This window comes from Dreissena polymorpha, chromosome 3 (assembly GCF_020536995.1).
Source record: "Dreissena polymorpha isolate Duluth1 chromosome 3, UMN_Dpol_1.0, whole genome shotgun sequence".
NCBI lineage: Eukaryota > Metazoa > Mollusca > Bivalvia > Myida > Dreissenidae > Dreissena > Dreissena polymorpha.
The window spans coordinates 99,909,161-99,928,114 of NC_068357.1; the positions used below are offsets into that span (position 1 = coordinate 99,909,161).

Here is an 18,954-nt window from a genome sequence, read left to right on the forward strand (position 1 = left end):
AATGTTTGTGTAAATACGAAGATAATGTACGTTCGTGCATATGCCGGGCTTGCATGTATTTTTACTGTAAACATACATAGTATTTTCGCACGATAGCAAGTTCTCTTAGTATGTTTTGATTAACTTTAATTTCATACTGGATATGCATTAAGTCCAATTAAGTAAATATCTCGCATTTGTTTACTTATCGTGGCTTATTATCCCCCGCCATAGGCAGAGGGATATTATGTTGGCGTTGTTCGTCCGTCTTTCCGTCCGTCCGTCCGTCCGTCCAGAGCCATATCTTGGAAGTGCTTTGGCGGATTTCATTAACACTTGGTATGAGTATATATTTGGATAGGAGAATGATGCACGCCAAATGGCGTTGTACGCCATCAGTTAATAACAGAGTAATGGCCCTTTGTATCTTTAATTTTTTTGTTGTTTTTTTGTCAAGAGCCATATCTTGGAAGTGCTTTAGCGGATTTCATTGAAACTTGGTATGAGTGTTCAGAAGCATATTGGCGGGGGATATCAATTCAGCGAATTTGCTTGTTAACGACTATGTAGCTGCTTCATAAAATAGAGAAAAGATACCGGGATTAAAGCGTGAATATTATAATTTGTGTCCATAAAGAATTAAAAAAAATGGACGCTATCATGAAGTGGATGTAGAAACATGCTTCATCATCAACAAAGGTATGGTTCATGTTCAAATGAAAATCAATTAATACAATTGTGTTTATGTAAGAAGATAGAGTTATTAATGAGAGCTGATGGAAATAATCTGATGAAATATGAAGACGCAGTCTGGGGTAACTGCTCTCACTAAAAGGCAGAAATAGTACAGTTGTACAAAATTAGGCTTCGATATTATGTACAGACGCCACTAAACTGTATAATTTATTGTCTATTTAAGAATATTAAATGGGAAAAACTTTTAAAAGGAAGGCAGAAACACAAACTTATTCTCTTTTACAAAATGAAACACAGCTTATGTTCTGATTGCCTTCTTATTTCACAAAAACAACAACACGATACTATCTTAAAAATAGCGAATCGGTACATCTTATTCAGTTATATATAGTGTTATCAAAGCGTTTCACATAATAAATGGCAACAGCCCACCATATTTGTTGTTTGTCGCGGGTCCTTCTTTGAACACAGTCTTGCCTTCTTCATGCTATACCTCAAGATGCTTCATACTTACACTTCATATACAGTTGGTCGGGTAGTTCCAGATCTCGGGCATTTCCGACTCAACTCTATGATTTAATTAAAATATCAGTCTAAGAGATATTGACATATAAATATAACTGTGATTTTTGGAAAATGTGATCAATTTCAAGCAATAACACAGTTTTGCTTCTTAATTTCAACGGTGTTTTCATTGACAATCACGCTTTGGTAAGTATTACAATCGCTTCATTTTACCGTCGCACCTATCTACAACACGCGTCCACAATTGAAAGACGATTTTGAAGCACATTTCCTTGGTAAATGCTTGTAAATTTGGTATGAATGTTTTTATTTATTATTATTTTTAAATTCATGTGAGTGATTTTAGTATATGTTAATGATTTATGGAAATAAAAGCATGGAAATTGCACCTCTAGTACATGTTAGTTGCGGATCAGCTGATTAGGGAAAGTCTCAAAACAGTTGTTTATTGTTTTAATACTGTGTTTGTAATATTGTAAAGCTCCAGCTACCACTAGTTTATATATATATATATATATATATATATATATATATATATATATATATATATATATGAAATGAAAAGTGCCATGTTTCTCATAAATTTGATATATTATTCATTGGAATTATTTCATTATAATACTATTTGGTGACTTATATGAGGAATTCAGAGAATAAGATTGAATTTTGTTTATTCTGTCTGTCTGTCCCAAAACTTTAATCTTGCTTATAAAATGAAACTTTTTGGACATGGTTCTACAAACTGTACATGCCTATGCATCTGATTGAGATCTATTATGCAAACCAATTATGAGGCATTAGGTCAAAGTCAAAAGGTCAAGGCTAACTATACAGTAAGCAATTGTTGCATGCATATTGTTTTTGTTTTTTTTAAAGAATGTTTATGTGTGTAGTTATAAGTTATAATATTTAAACGTATAGCGGAGTAATAAAAAACCCAGAGTACTAAAAACTGTACAATAGAAAATGATATGAATTAATAAATAATGGTAAGATGTAGTGCTGGAAGGAGATTGGCAATATTTTAAACATTTATCCTATTTTTAATGTGTATTTATGCTGTGATTTTGTATTTCAGATAATTGTCAAGTTAGACTCATGGGTCCTAAAAAGCACAGGAGCCCTGCACAGTCAATGGCAAAGAGTCTGAAGCGGAAATACTCTAGAAAATCTCCCGGCAAGACGAATCGTGTCAAACGTGAATTACGAATGATAGAGAATGACAAGGTACCAATACGTAAAGCTGCTGAGCAGTTTGGTGTTTCTTATGGGTAACTTTATCGTAGGCTAAGTGGTGAAGTTAATGTTCATAATAGAAATGGACCAAGGCCAATATTTTCTGACGAAGATGAAGCTGCAATGGCGAGATGGTTAAAGGAAATAAGTGCCCGAGGAATGGGTTTGAATCCCGGAGATTTCCTTGACTTTGTCAAAAAAGTGGTGAAGGAAGAAAATAAAAGTACACCTTTTAAGGACGACCATCCAGGCTATGACTGGTATAATGCATTCATGAGTAGAAATAGCAACATTATTCAACTTAGGCAAGAAACCTCATTAGAGTCTTGTATAGCCAAATCAAGTAAGGAGTCCATTGACAAGTGGTACTCGCGTTACAAGAATTTTGTAATGAACTTTGGGTTAATAGATAAACAAAAACAAATATTAAACGCTGGTGAATCCAGATTTTCTATGGGCAACAAATGTGGTAAAGTGATAGGACTACTGAAAGCGGATTTAGGTCAAGTTCCCCATGTTGTTGGTGGCCATAGTAAACAAAGATTGACTGTGATGTTCAGTGGTTCAGCAGATGGAACCATTATCTCTCCGTTCTTCATCTTTCCATTACCAGTTCAAAGGGGAAACAATTCATTATCTGGTTCCATAGAAAACAGTGGATTTGCCTACACAAAGAAGGGATAGATGGTCGTGGCAGCATTCAAGAAGTTCCTTGAACATTTTGATAAGAAATGTGGTCTGAATATGCCAGTTGTGCTTCTCATCGATAGTGTGAGCAGTCATCTTGAAATGAAAGTCTTTGAGTATGCTTCATTAAAAGGTATTGAACTATACAGGTTACACCCAAATGCCACTCGCATCAAGCAGCGCTTAGACGTAGGAGTCTTTGGTCCCCTGAAAAAAGGTGGCATGAAGTGTTGCGGCGTTACAGCAGATACAATGCCGGTAATGCTGTAGGAAAAGATAACTTTGCTGAACTACTGAAGGAGGCCTTTCTGTCTTTTTATAAGCCACGTACTGTCATCAACAGCTTCAAGAGTTCTGTTATCTATCCACTAGACGGCACTGTGATCACATCAGACAGGCTGAAACCTGGCGTAACCTTCAATGCAGAAGACCATGTAGAATTCAAGTCTGCAACCAAAAAAGATGGCACCGACAGTGCTTGTTTATCAGCATTTCGTTTGCTTGAAAGTGCACTGGACACACCCATTCGTAACAAATACCAGCAACGAACAGAAGAGAGCTATGATATCAAAGATGTTTCACTCTGTTTAAAAGTATACAAGACCTTTTATTTGTAATCACATGAAATTACATCAGGTACCTCAGCCATTTCAACCACTTCGAGCTGTGATTATCGTGTATCAGGTTCATATTCATCTAAGGCACATGATGCTGCTGATTTGAACAATACTGTTACAACTCCAAATGGCGGTTGTAATAAATCAAGTTGTTAAAGGGGCCTTTTCACAGATTTTGGCATATTTTGAAGTTTGTCATTAAATGCTTTATATTGATAAATGTAAACATTGGATTTTAAAAGCTCCAGTAAAAAATCAAGAATAAAATTAAAAAAAGGAAAACAAGTAGCCGGTACCAGCGCTCGAACCAGTGACCCCCGGAGTCCTGGAGTTAGTCTGAAGTAAAAACGCATTAGCGCTCTCGGCTATTCCACCGAGCATACACAGTTTAAGTATTTTATACCTTATATAAGCAATCTTCGTAGTTTCGTAAATTTAAACGACAACAACAGAACTCTCCAAATTTTTCAATCGTTTCGCGTTGCAACGCTTTATAATTTTTAGGTTTTCAAATCGTCAAAAGATACATATAATGGCTATATTAGACTATGGTTAATGTTCAATAATACTGTCTCCTCACAAATATCATAACTAAAACGAAAATTTGCGAATCTGAAACAACTTTTTTCAATTTTGTCAATTTACCAAACCGTGAAAAGATCCCTTTAAGATTTGCTTGCATCTGTTGTTTGTTTCCAAACTGGAAATGAAAAAGGTGTACTAAATGACCAGTCTGAAACAAGTGTTCTGATGATACCCCCTGCTTTAAAGAAAAGATTGACTTACCCTGTAGCAGAAACATAAAAAAAGGCAAAACGGACAGGTCCCTTGCAGGATATGCCTGACAAACTGACATCACCATCTGCTTTACGGACAATGGCATTGAAAGAGTTCCTTACGATAAGACAGTTTGCCAAAAGAGAAAAAATGACAAAGTCCAAGTACTGAAAAATCTTAGTAAGAAGTTAAATAATATTATAAAATCTATGACTGTATACCTAAATTATCAAAAGGTGCTAACAAGAACGGTAGGAAAAATTCAAGGAACAACCCTTTATGGTATGGGGATACGATGTTTAAGATAGAACCATATATGTAGTTACCGACGGACACAGTATCATGTTTTATTAAAAAGGGGAACAACTCTAACAGACTTATATAATACTTTAATAAGTATATAACATGATATAAAGGACAACAATAACAGGTGGCCCATCTCTAAGAAATCATGACGGCCATGCCCACTGTTGCCATATTGTGTTAACACTTAATTTCAAAACTGTATTTTCCGAATATGAAAAACTCTGAAAGATATCATTGAAAAAATGATGTCATATGTATGTACATCTTTTGGTTAAAAGTTGTGTAAAAGTTTAATTCGTACACACTATCTTAAGACTTCAAAATCCCATATATAGTTCAGTCAATGTTTCTTAAAATCTTGCAGAATATCGAATCTCATCTAAAGCAAAATTCTTTACTGCGTTCTTAATTGTTTTCCTTTTCACAGATTCTGGCATGCATTGATTTTTGTCATTAAATGATTTATATTGATACATGTTAACATTGGTTCTAAAAAGCTCCAATAAAAAAAACAGGAAAAAAATTGAAGAAAGAAAAAAACACACCCTCAACTGGGCTCGAACCACTGACCCTCGGAGTAAAAGTCAAACGATAAGACCACTCGGCCATCCATGATTATACAATGAATGATGTATTTTATGCTTTATATAACAAAGTTATATAGTGTCACAAAATATAACGACAACAACATAAAAAATCATATTATTCAATCGTTTCGCGTTTTTAAATCGACAAAAGATGCATATAATGAAAATTTTCGAGCATGGTAAATGTTCAGTATTACTGTTCCCTCACAAATATCATAACTACAGCGAACATTTGCGAATCTAAAACATTTTTTTCATTTTGTCAATTAACCAAAACGTGAAAAGGCCTATTTAAGGTTAACAAAGTCGAAATGATTAAAATTAATTACTGCCGTTCAAAACAAAACAACAACAAACTTCACCCAACATTTGATAGCGTGATATCCGCACACATTTATTCATATTTACACACAAGTAGCAACACCACATATGTGAACTTCAGAAATATAAAGGTTACACAAATACAGGTCGATGTATTTCTTAAAACAGTTGCATTGCTCTGACATTTATAGTTTTAATATAACGCGAGTAAATTTTAATATTGGCTCTAGATTGGTCCGAAAAAAAAATTGGGCATCGGTCTGACAATTGGGAACAAGCATGATTCGCTCTCGGTCCGAAATTAGCATAATATTGTCATTCCAACAAAACGTATGTGTTATTCAAACTCGGATTGTGGTGTTACTACTGATGGATTGTACTATAAATTAAAGCGAAAAAATATTTAAACCTCTCGTCTAATGGGCTCCCGAAGGATTCATTGAAACAAATGGCAAAACATACGATGCATATATTTAGTTGTTTCGGTCCTGACTTTATCTGGGATTCTATCTTATCTTTTTCCGTCAGTGTCAATTCGTCGAGTCTAAGTTTCTGCAATCCTTGGATGTGTGAATATCTTTATTGCAAATTGAGGATCTTTCAGTGGGAACTAAACGGCTGTAAAGGACTACTTTGATTCAAAGTTCATCCAAATTGTGTTTTAATAAGGTACGAGCGCAGGAATACAATCCGGGTACTCACATTATCTAACGCCAAAGACGAGGGGACCTCGTAACTTTTTACTAGCGTGTTAACAAGGGTTTACTATAGCCATATAAGGAAACAATGCCCCGCCACCTTGCGGCCATGTTTTGCAACCAACCGGAACCAATGTCGAACTCGTCCAAGAGTTCATTAGCACAAATGTTCTGACCAAATTTCATGAAGTACGGAAATAAAAATGGCCTCTAGAGTGATAACAAGGCAAATGTTGACGCCGCACAACGCACGCCGCATACCGCACGACGGACAAAAAGCGATCACAAAAGTTCTTCATGACCACATTGTGCTCTGGAAAGCTAAAAATACATGTACACTCTACACTACAAAAAAAAGAATTAAAAATTACTGTTTCCATCAGCTAACATATGAATCAGGATCAAACGGAAACGCTTGTAAACTGATTAAATGGGATGTCTAACTTCACTCTACCCCCCCCCCAAAAAAAAAAACAACATAAAAAACAACAAAACACGACTGCATCATGCCTCGTGAAGAAGCCGAAATAAATGACATGTTAAAAACTTAGTTACATATTGTATGTAAGAATTTGTTTTATATGTATAATATTTATATAAATAATTAAGTCAAGTGCAACAGTTCAATGCCAGTCTAAGACGACCTTGAGCTCATATACCTATACAGAAATAACATAAAAACGTATGCAAACAAAATAAAAATTAATCAAATACTTATCATCAACCACTTGTATCATTTTGAGGCAGCTATTTGAGAAACTTTTAATGTAATTCTTTCGCCTTTGTTCAGTTATTATAAAAACAAGAACCTGTATATGTATTAAAGCTACCAAAGTATAATACTAGCGTCGAAATTACGAAAAAAAGTATGACACGTTTAGTTGACGAAAGGCTTACACAAAGGTCATTCACATAACAAGATCGAGTTTTCTGCTAACAACCTTTAAAGACAGAAATATGACAACATTGCAGATATGTACATTCATACGAATGGAACGCAAACACTGTATTTTGTTGAGAGAAACTTATATGCCTGATTAGTTGGCATTATATTGGGCATGTCAAGTTTATGTTGAGTAAAAAAGACATTATTTTGGACCCAACTGATATAACGTGAAATCAAAAGTGGACATGGCAGTTCGGTTGAGTCATTTATACATTTGGTTGAGTCAATTTGACCTTATATTTGGTTCAAAAATCATAATATTGGGTGAAGATCAGATTATTTTAATCAAAATGACATATGGTTGAGTCTTTCAAGAATGTTGTTGAATTAAAAAACAAACGATTGGGTCATTTAAGTAAAAACGAGATTGCGTGTAGTCAAGATTGCCTTATGTTGAGTCAAACTGAAGTGTTATGTTGGGTCAATTTGATATAATATTGACTATTTTTAGCGTTAGAGTGGATCAAGTTGGCATTTAATTGGGTCAAAAAAGCAGTTTGATTAAATAAAGTTGGCATATTTTTCGGTTAAATCGGAAGAATGCTTAGTTAAAGTTAACACTAGTTTTAGTAAAATTAGCCGATTGTTGGTTGAAATAATCATAAGGTTTGGTCTAGCTTAAATAGTGTTTAGTCAATTTAGCATTATATTGAAAAGACTGGCATTATGTACAAGCAATTTGACATAACATTGGGTAAAGTTTGTGGGTCAAGTTTTCGATTTGTGCAGTCAAGTTTGAATTTATCGGGTAAAATATGTATGATATCACATTCTTTTGGGTTAAGTTGAGTTAATCAGGCATAAGGCTTTATCAAACGTAATACATGTTGAGTGTTCTTGATATTAAAGGGACTGTCAACCACGACAAAGAAGAAAAGAAAAGTTGTAAAATAGCGTATTGTTTTACAATTATTAGTTTATATTGATTAAAATATCACGACTGGTATATAACATTACTTGAAAAAAGTTGTTAAGTTTTCATATTTTCAGTATATTCGGTAAAAAATTTTACTGGGTATGTCTACAAGGTAACTATCAGTTAACTATAAATAACGCCAGTAGATTGATCATGATCGTCACGTGGTAAACCCAGGAATGCAAATTGTGCATGCGTAGTGAGTTGTATATATTTTATATATAAAATGATCAATCTACTTGCGTTATTTATAGTGTGTATATCGTTATGTCACCTCTTTTCGCGATGTACTTTCGATTTCACATCACGAATTTTTTTTACCGAATGTACTAAAAATATTAACTTTTTTCAAGTGAACCAAGGATTGTCGAAACTTCAGATTGAATTAGGCAATTAGTGAAACTTTTTTAATGAAACACCAGATATATAAAGACATATATAACCTCGGATGTGCATAGTAAAATATCATTTGTTTATTCTACAAGTAAGTTTTCGCTTAAACCCTAACCGTTACTATTATTTCGGTATTAAAATCTTCAGTTTATGTAACGTGTTGTAGTATGCTATTATCCTAACGTTTAGCTCATATGACAAACTGATGACAATTGCTTAACCACACATCTGTTTTATATGAACTGAACATAAGAACCACCACACTCAACAATGCATTATATTGGTCGAAGGTAACATTTGTGGAACGAAACACGAAATACGTTGCCATTACTTAAAATTAATACTACTAGACGTATTATGCTTTTGGCTAAACACAATGACAATATGCCTCAATATATTGTCAAGTTAATCCGGCATAATTGCATCTTGACTCCACCAACTATTATATTGTCTAAACACAACTCTAACCGTACTAAACCTAAGGCATAATTAGGCTCAAAATATGTCAACTAAATTCAATATTATGCTAACTCTACTCACCAGTGTAATATTAACTTACCATAATACCATCTTGACCTAGCATTGTGTCAATTTAACTTTAAAAATAAATTGACTGAACCTAATACCATCTTTATTCAAAAGAATCAAACATGATTCAACGTAAAGCAAATTTAATTCAACATTAGTTCAACTTGAATAAAAAAAATCTTCTTGATTGAACATATCTAATGAACTTAATGTCAATTCACGAAATATATCATTAACTAAATATAAGTTTCTTTCAAAGAAATGCCGTTTTGAGGTTCAATAAATAAGCTATGACACATCCAGACAATTCAGGTCAAACTAATGGAGAATTAAATATTGGTAAAACGCAAGTACAAAAAAATAGGCGAAACATACAAAAGTATTATATTGTAATCGAACATACATAATTGTGATAGTTCAACACAATACCATGAAATAAAAATATTTATGGAAAATGTCGTAATGGTAAGTTAAATCTAACACGAAATATCTGGACTAGAATGTAGAAATACATAACAAGTTTTAATAGGGAAATTTTTTATGTAATTGGATATTTGTATTACTTTTCTATGTACCTGGAATAATGCTGAACATTTCATTGTGGGTGTTGATTATACTTTCGTTTTTAACAAACGTTTACATGGAATTTTCTTGCTAGAATGGATTTAATAGGGACATACATAATCACTAATATAATGCATTTACACTACACATAAACCTTGAAGCGCGAATGCAGGTTTAGCATGATCTCTATATTTCTAGTTTGTTTCGAAAATAAGAAACCAAACACACCATGACACAACAAAGATTATTCATTATTAAATGCACAAATACTTAAATTAAACTAGTAACAGTTTACATCTTATAACTTGTTTGTCTGTTGCTCCAATTAGGCCTTTTGAACATTTGTTATACTACTTCTTATTATGATTAAGGATCTGTACTACATATATGCATCCATTTGTATTACATAAATGCAGCCATATACATGTAGTGGCATCAACGTATTAACAGCATACATTTAAACACCTGTTATACTTTCAAGTTCCTATTGAAGCCCTGTTGAAATTTGTAATATTAATGTTTATTGTGGTAACGGAACTATATCACAAATATCGGAAACGAAAATTCAATTGGCATAATGTGAATTGGTTTCATCAAAAGCAGATTAAGTCAGAAATAAAAAACAGACATCACCGTATGTACGTTGCGTATTCAACTGTTCGACACCGATGTGAACATTGTATTGACAGTGTTCGTTATGACTAACCCACAGAGATATACACATATCATTAAACCTTTAACTATAAACTTATTCTGCGTGTAGTATGTATTTCGCCAGGTTATATAAACAATACATATCATACCTTATAAACAGTCATGTAAAGTACTTTATCTTTTCACTTCAAGCTATTACACCACACAATTTGAAGATTGTTTCCAGTTCCTTGTATTTCTTTTATAATGATGCCGTCTTGCTCCTTTATCCAGTGACATATTTCTGTCTCGTCCGGAGACAGATATGCAAAATAACAATAAAATAATGTACATTGCACGTCTCGAGACTTTGACCAGTTCACCATCGACTCAACAACATGAGCGGAAACTTGTACGGCCTTGTACACTACATACTTGATCTATTGAGGCATTACCTCGTGCAACTGTGTATTCAAAAGTACGGTATTTGATAATTCAAACGTATGTAGACTTCGTAGATTTGGAAGAGCCATACTGAGAAGGGAAATGGATGTACACTCGTCAATGTGAAAAAGTCTAATGTTTCCACCAGTGCCTTTCATCCTTTCGAAGACGCACTTTTCTGTTAATGGCGTTGCTGATAACGCGCATTCGACCATATTGCTGCAATCTAGATTTGTTAAATCGGTAGCTCCCACACAGCGCAGGTACTTGAGTTGTAGACCATTTAAGCTAATTTTACCATTGTCTTTGAGACTCAGATACAAAAGCTTTTCTCTCGATTGGTAAATTATTTCCTGTACTCTCGATTGGGAAATTATATCCTGAAAACAAGATTCGGTGCAGACAATGGATGCATTAAGGCTAACGATGTTTGCTATGTTCATATCTAGTAATGTTTTTAAAGGTGTGTCTGCATTGATCTGAGCAGGTTCACATATGATATGACTGATGGTCAGGCGTATAAAAGGCTGGTTATTTGCATTACTTTCCATAAGGCCTTCTAGTATAGTACATTGTGCTACATAACATTGGTCAAATGAACATGTGTTCTGGTTTGAGTTATCATGTAGCGTGCTTTCCATGTCGCGTGTTATGACATCCATGATGTGCTTTGATATTCTATCAGCCGCAGGGGGACACATTCCACACGTAAAGATGAATAGCTGACCTATGTCCATGACTGATTTACTTTTACAAAACGCTTGTTGTATCGCCTTAAGGTTTGCATCTAATTCCTCCTTATTTATTGCAATATACACAGATGCTAAAAACTCCTGGATCGTTTTGTGAACAAACATATATCGTACTGTTTTTGAGAGCCATTGTCCAATGATTTTTTCTTTGTGATTATCCCTGTATGAAGTAAGAAATCAAGTTCTGTTTCCGTCACGTGCTTTTTGATAATGTTTTCTTGAAATACCAATGAGGCTTGTTTACTAGTATCGGTAAGAGTTTTAAACGCAAACTTACTTGCAGAATAAACCAGCCACATTTTAGTATGCAGATCCTCGGTTATATATTTTCTTAATATATCTGGTATTTCATTAAAGCTGATTTCCTCGTCGCCAAATTCAGGTTGACGTTTTGACAATCCTTGGGTTATGTGCATATCTAGCATATTGGTGTATATCGCACACAATGATCCTTCTATTAAACGTCCAACGTAAAACTGATGAACTTACTGTACACAATAAGACTATATATAGAGTAGTTTTTTTATATTGTTCGTCGTAATTTTGCTCAAGAAATCTATGTATTTGTGTTGTTGAACCTCTTGAGAAATACCGTCTTTCTCTGCTAAAATACTAATCACATTTTTCACAATGCCGGATATTTTAAACAAACGCGTAACAGTATCGCTCATGTTGACGTCGGCAAGTTTCCAAGTTCGTGCGACTACAATGTTGGTAATGTTTTTCCTTTGCAAATACTGTGGCAAAGTTCGGTTTTTACGGCACTTGCACGTAGAGTCAGGTGGCGGAGGAAAGGGTATATCGGGATGATACCATTCGTCAGCGGAATCGGTCAGAACAATACATTTTTGATACCAAATGCTGGCAGCCCAATCTAGTCTGTTACGCTTTATCAACCTCAACCTCATCCTCAACCATCTGACTAATGTTACACGTGGCTTCGCTGAATTCGCTCAATGATACAAAGAACAAAAATGTGTAGTCTCGCAAGGTATCAATATCACCGAATGTTGTTTCTGTTGGTGCCGTCTCGCTGGTGTTGACATTACTCGTGGTTTTCGAATGAGCTTTACACCAGTCAAGAGCGAGCTTTTTACAAAACGTCGTTTTTCCGCATCCCGTATCACCTTGAATGTAGATTGTATTTACCTCCTTCCCATCACGATGCAGTAGCTCCTTGTAGCTACTCAAATATGTACCTACCTTTGTGGTACACAACGCGTCACTCCAAACATTCATGTCTCTTTGGCCTCTCCTCAATTCCTCGATAGACGGGGGAACGTAGATCCTTGATAAATCTCCATCTATGTCAGCATCCAGCATCGAAACAGGCGTGACACACGTGTCCTTGTAGTGTTGGATTAACCACTCCTGTACTTCTGCAAAAAACGAAAAAAGGTACATAACAAAATGACCAAATGTCTAAGGAAACACGTCCCTTAACTGCAATATAAAATTGACAAAACTATCGAAGATAGTGGCATACTAGAAATAGAAATAGAATAGTATACACGTAATCTGTTTTTGTTGATAATTTTATAGATGTAAAATTGACGCTTATTTCTGAATTGCATTGTGCACAAGCATACTTGTTAAAGTACTCTTTCTTTCAGGCAGAATGTCCACTGCAGTTACTTCGTTGATCACGAGCGCTTTGTAATCTTCGCCAGTCAAACAACAGTAAAATCGTAGAAAGCAGCAACCTAGATAGAAATAGAATTTGTAAACAATACGAGTTCTTCTGTTTGTATTAATTCCCTTGTTCGGCGGACATATAACCCACATTTATGTTAAATGTGTGAGAGAAAATTCACACTAACTGAACAAGTATTTTTAAATGGCGCAAACATTTATAACACTTACTTGTTAATGTCCAATGCCGAGTTTCAACGGTAGGCGACGTATCTTTGTAGTGTTCAAAGGTTGTAGCAATATCCTGATCTGTTATACTTATGGTACCATTCTTAAGCTGTGAAAAGTAATGGTTCAAGAATTATATGTTTGAATTTCCCACTAAATTCATTAAATTGGATTTAGTTTAAAGATGATATTACCGTTTGTCAATATGAGAATTTTTACCGAAATAACATTTGAAACGGAATGCATTTGCACATATACATTGTATTTATTTTTTTATGAATTCTTTGAAAAATGTCCATCCAGGATAATTTTGTTAATGCAGTTGTGCTAAAAAATTAATCATGTCTGTAAATCTGATAAAAGAAGATCATCACACGATATTTTCTGTAAAAACGTATTTGAAATCCAGAAAATCAGTCAATTTTTTTCAAAGTGTTCCCTTAATTTTTGTACTCTACTGGCTTCAAACGCAACGTATTTGAGAATTTTTTCCTTCGATTTGATTTGATTAACGGCCCTCTCATAACATTCCTGCAAAGTTTCGTACGTATGTGCAAGGTGGACAAAGTTCTATAAAGATGAATATTACAAAAGGACGAGAGACGACAGTCACCGGATAGTCATAACAAAGTTCACCATAGCAAGTCGTTATAGATGAGCTTACAAGTGTCCGAAGTATGAAACATGGATTACAATTAAAACGTTCTTTTTGTTTGTCCATTTACGGAGATTTCGATGTTGATTTCCTATTTTACAGCGACTTTTTAGAAATAAATTGAAGATGTTAAGTTTTCTTCCTTCCTTAAAATAATTAACGATGTTACTATTGATTTGTTGTGAAATAATGAAATTTCATTTTAAGTAATAAGTATTTTTAGTATGCACACATAAGAAAAGTTATCAACGGACCTGTTTTATACAAAATCAAAGCACACACACAGCAAGTACATGAAATGTAATATGAGCTCGCGTATATTAGTATAACCCTGGTTTCAGCGAATGTCAAACCTGAGTTAACTTGTCTACTGTCGTCAGTGACGCAGCTTGGTGATCGGCGTGTTTTATGCTCTTTAACAGAGAAACTAGCGTGTCGATGGCTGTGTCACTGTCCCGACTGGTCATTGACAATGTTGGCGCATGTCGAAACTTACGCCCCACATCTCTGGCCTAAAATTATCAACGAATTTGTGATTTGGACTGTTCTTGTACTTGCTTTTTGAACATTGTACGTATACTTCGTGAGTAATTTTCAACCATACTTACTATTAAGAAATACAATTGACTCATAAAATAAGCCATTTCAAACACAAACGCAGACTCAAGTGCAACTTTAAGGTATTTAAAATAGCATGCTCTTACCCATTCAAAAATCGATCACAAGTTTATATTGTATTACAATAATTAAATAGCTGTCCAGTATATAAGATATCAGTCAATGTGTCTATTTTTTTTAAAGGTTTTGGCGCAAGTGTTCATAAGAAGTCTGCAGAAATCTGTTAATAATAGCTGATAAATTTGTTAGAATTCAGAATATATAACGTTGCGATAAAACTAAAGCATTTTTTTTTGTAAAAAAGTACCTTTGTGCAGACATTTTTCTTATGCGTCAGGTCATCATTGAAATACGTTTGATAGAATATGCAGTTGTATATGACATTAACTATTCCATTGAAGTCGGTATCTTCTGCTTGGTTGACGTCACTGTACCCATCTTTTGGGAGATAACACTTTGCGATATGCCAGGGATCAGTGCACCATTTCGAGGCATCTGTGTTTATCCAGGTTGGTTTGCTAAAGCGGTGTTGTTTTAGAATGTGTCGTCGAATTTCATGGCATAAATTATTTATGGGACAATTCCGCGGCTTATGAATGTCGTGAAAGTGGCATTTCCCACGATTGCAGCATTTGTTCTTTGGAGCAAATGCCACAACATTTGGAGTGTTACACTGACTACAGACAGCGTTCTCCGGAATACCATTATTTTGCTTGATCGCTTTACGGATGTCATCATAATATGCCAGCGCGATACCCTTTGCAATGACAAGCAGGCAGTCGCGTGTGCTGTTCAAACAAATAGCCACCTTTAACCAGTTCTGGGTTTCCGGCTTACGAAGAATGTCCTTGTAATCCGCCATGCTCATTCGCAGCTGTTTATTTCCTGTTTTAAAAAGTGCATGTTAAGCGTGCTATTTGTTTAAATTGGCTGTGTCATTCAACATTGCCAAAATAAGGCAACTTTTCTTGCAAAAATCTGAAATTGATAACAAAAATAGTTTCACAAACTAACGGATACAATTTTCTATAATGAAATGAAAAGTATTAATGCGTTCAGAGGAGGAAAAATCATTTAACCAAATAGGGCCTGTTAGTTTGGTTTTCTTTATGCTAACAATATGACGTTATTTTCATTAGTTTATTTTTTTTAATAGACTTGACAATGTTTAACACGCATGATATCACAGTTGGCTACTGCGAAGTCTTAAGTTACTTTTTTCTTCGTACCTTTCTTTGTCTTGAGTTCGATACCGCTTGGGGTTTTATTTTTTATCTCATTAGTTGTCTTCCCCATTAATATATTTTGTCTGACTTCGTTGACCAGTGATACATGAATAAACTATTAAATTGCTTCAAACTAAGTAATGCATGAATTTTTCAGGCAAAATAAACATGTACTAAAAGTTGTATATTAAGTGACATTACCTAAGTTTGTAATTACACAACACACTTATTTTTAACACAACAATAATTTGAATATCAAGTCCCTTGTTTATTGTTCTTTAAATATTAAACATGTTCACCTGAGCGGTTGTAAGGGGGATTCGGGTTGGACAATGTAATGGCTCTTTGCCTAAGTCTGCTCGTCTGTCTAGACTGTAAATTGGAAAATATATTGTCTCATATAAGAAAGCGTGTCACACTTACAGACTTTGTTGCTACCTTTAAGGTGAAGCATTAAGGTAAAAGATCCAATTACTGTAAATGTATTGTAAAAATGGACTACATTAACTTACATATGACTTTGCGATGAATTATTTGAAATAACGTAGCATACATATTCACTTTGAGACGTTGTTTTGCCCAGAAAAAAAAACATGAGGCCTCCATCGATTTCAATTTCAAATTTTAGAGGTAAATTCAAAAAACAGTGCTTTATTGTCTAAATAGTGATTGTCCGTTGCATTAATTTGCCATGCATTGAGTCATTTATAAATAATCTGGCACAACTTTTCCTATATGACGAAGTATGTTGCGTGCTAGAACAATGTGGATGACACCAAACTTAAGTCAAGCCTTGATGTCTGCGTTCCAAATACTTCACTTTATTTTTAAAAATATGGCTTGTATTCCACATAACTTGACCATGTATGATATTTTATTAAATTAGTTTGGCACAAATATTTACCCTAACGCGATGTTGCGTCCCTCTAATCCTTGTTTAAAAGGTCTGTGTTTTATCACACGCTTTATTATAATTATGCAGGAAATTGAGTTCAGGTTTAAATAATATATCAGATAAGACCTTGCAATTTACCACAGTGGGTAAGAGTAGAGGTCCCAACATAATCTCTAATTCTGGGCAAATTTTAAGTAGATTGCATGTATTTGCTTCAAGAAATTAAATTGAGTATGTTACTTTAATGTTATTTTCAAATTTAGTAGTGTATGTAAATGAAGTGATAAACCGTTAAACTGAAGATGTTTATGTTAATAATAGTTGTATGACTTCTATATGCGTTATTAAGTAAAATACATTTCGAATACTTGATGAAGAGCATCGGTCGTGTCATTGAGGCTCGAACTGGTGAATGGTTACCGTGTTGGTGATATACCTACGATATAGTAATACACTAATAAACATACATGAAACCAAAAGATGGAGTGCTTTTGAATATAAGTATAACACAATATTATTACTGTTCAAACACCCAGACATATACCTTTCTTTTGTTTTTATAACAGTATTAGCTGTTTCATTTTATGCGTGCACGTAGTTTAGACAGTAATTTAAAACCAATTAAACGTGTACTCCTCACTGTGGTATTAAGATTTGATTATTGTTTTTATTAAAGGGACATGGTGACAATTTAGAAGTACCTGTTTGGGATTATGGTATTCCATTATGAAGAAAGAATATTGCATTGAGGAAATATTTAACAATATGTAGATTTCATTTGAATGTGTTATCTCGACAATTTTGCTGTACATTTATATCGAAATTGTAATCTCTAGAGTGAATCACTACACGTTAGTTCAACGTTCAAGGGGAGATACTGTTAAAATGGTCCAAAAAATACAATTAAGAGTTAGGTTTATTTTTCATATTTTATGTAAATTTAAATTTGTTCATGTCTGAATCGGAAACTCTTTCCCAGTTAGGCGAAAATGGGGTGTGACGGGGAAGCATTTCTTGCAGAAAGGAAAGAAAGAGCGCATGCGCGTGAAGACAGACGAAAATTTAAGGCGTTAGTGCTGATACGTTGTTCAAGAAAATGGTCGTAATGGAATGCATTGGCATACTATGTCAAATTAACGCTGGGAATGGGATGGAGTAAAGATATCGAACACCGATTCTTCGAGTGCTTTTTTGCATGTTATATGACGAGCCGCTCTTTTCAACTCAATGCTGTTTCCCAATCAAGTTCTTAAAGCCTTTTTAACAATTTAAAAGTAATATTCTCTCATGTGTTTAACCATGAAACGTTTTTATTTCATATAGTAATGCTTATTAAGATGACCATGTGAAACATAATCATAACATGTAAAACATAATCATTTTACCTATCAGACCGTATTATATTGTACATCAAAGATGAATTGTATCAATGGTGCTAAAATACAATGTGGTTGTTGTTGGTTTCCGCCCCCATTTTAACTGGGAGAGTTCAACGCTTATTTTAAGCAGTTATGACATAAATATAATTATTACTTTATACTTACGTTTACGTGTCAATGAATCCGACATTATAATCTGAACAATTTGCAATCGCAATATAATATTAATTACAGTGTATAATTAAATATATGCTACATGTCCGTCCAGTCTTTCGAAAAGCGAAAGTAATAATTAAGAGTCGCTATCAACGCTTTTATCTTGCTACATCCTACTGTGTCAAAAACTTTCTATCAGTCATGATGATAACAGACCTGTGTAACTGTAAATTAAGTAATCAAGAAAAGAGTAGCTTCACATACAAATTATGTATTTATTATCAAAATAAGTTGCGATCATAAAATTAAAGGAAACCTAAATATACAGTATGATTAATTTTATTCTGAATTATACAGAGGACCATACTTCATTCATTCACTCACTCAATGACAGTTAGTGTAACGAAACAAATAACAAGAGCTATTAACATAGAAAAACCCCCATCACTTACAGATCTATATCTGCTAAAATAACATATAAACTTTGTGAATTATAAAGTGTGCGCTTTCTTATTGTTAGCACGAGTTCTTTATTATCTAAAGAACAAGTGTGTATGCTC

At 34.1% G+C, this 18,954-nt stretch overlaps 1 protein-coding gene across 7 annotated transcripts in view; it reads right to left on the bottom strand.

Moving 5' to 3' along the window:
• LOC127870745 (uncharacterized) overlaps nucleotides 1-18,540 on the bottom strand; it is a 38,516-nt gene extending 19,976 nt beyond the window's left edge. Inside the window, exons 1-8 of one of the 7 annotated variants that reach the window (XM_052413191.1) lie at nucleotides 18,404-18,527; nucleotides 17,217-17,295; nucleotides 16,264-16,336; nucleotides 15,046-15,623; nucleotides 14,474-14,632; nucleotides 13,469-13,574; nucleotides 13,195-13,308; nucleotides 4,892-12,984 (exon numbers count right to left, since the gene is read on the bottom strand). In XM_052413191.1, coding sequence (XP_052269151.1) covers nucleotides 12,488-12,984; nucleotides 13,195-13,308; nucleotides 13,469-13,574; nucleotides 14,474-14,632; nucleotides 15,046-15,606 — 1,437 coding nt within the window. In that variant the 5' untranslated portion in view covers nucleotides 15,607-15,623; nucleotides 16,264-16,336; nucleotides 17,217-17,295; nucleotides 18,404-18,527 and the 3' untranslated portion in view covers nucleotides 4,892-12,487. Of the gene's footprint in view, nucleotides 1-4,891; nucleotides 12,985-13,194; nucleotides 13,309-13,468; nucleotides 13,575-14,473; nucleotides 14,633-15,045; nucleotides 15,717-16,263; nucleotides 16,337-17,216; nucleotides 17,296-18,403 lie in introns of those variants that run through there. The other 6 variants (XM_052413189.1, XM_052413192.1, XM_052413188.1 and 3 more) reach the window with 6 other exon arrangements.
• Nucleotides 18,541-18,954: the final 414 nt, after the last annotated feature.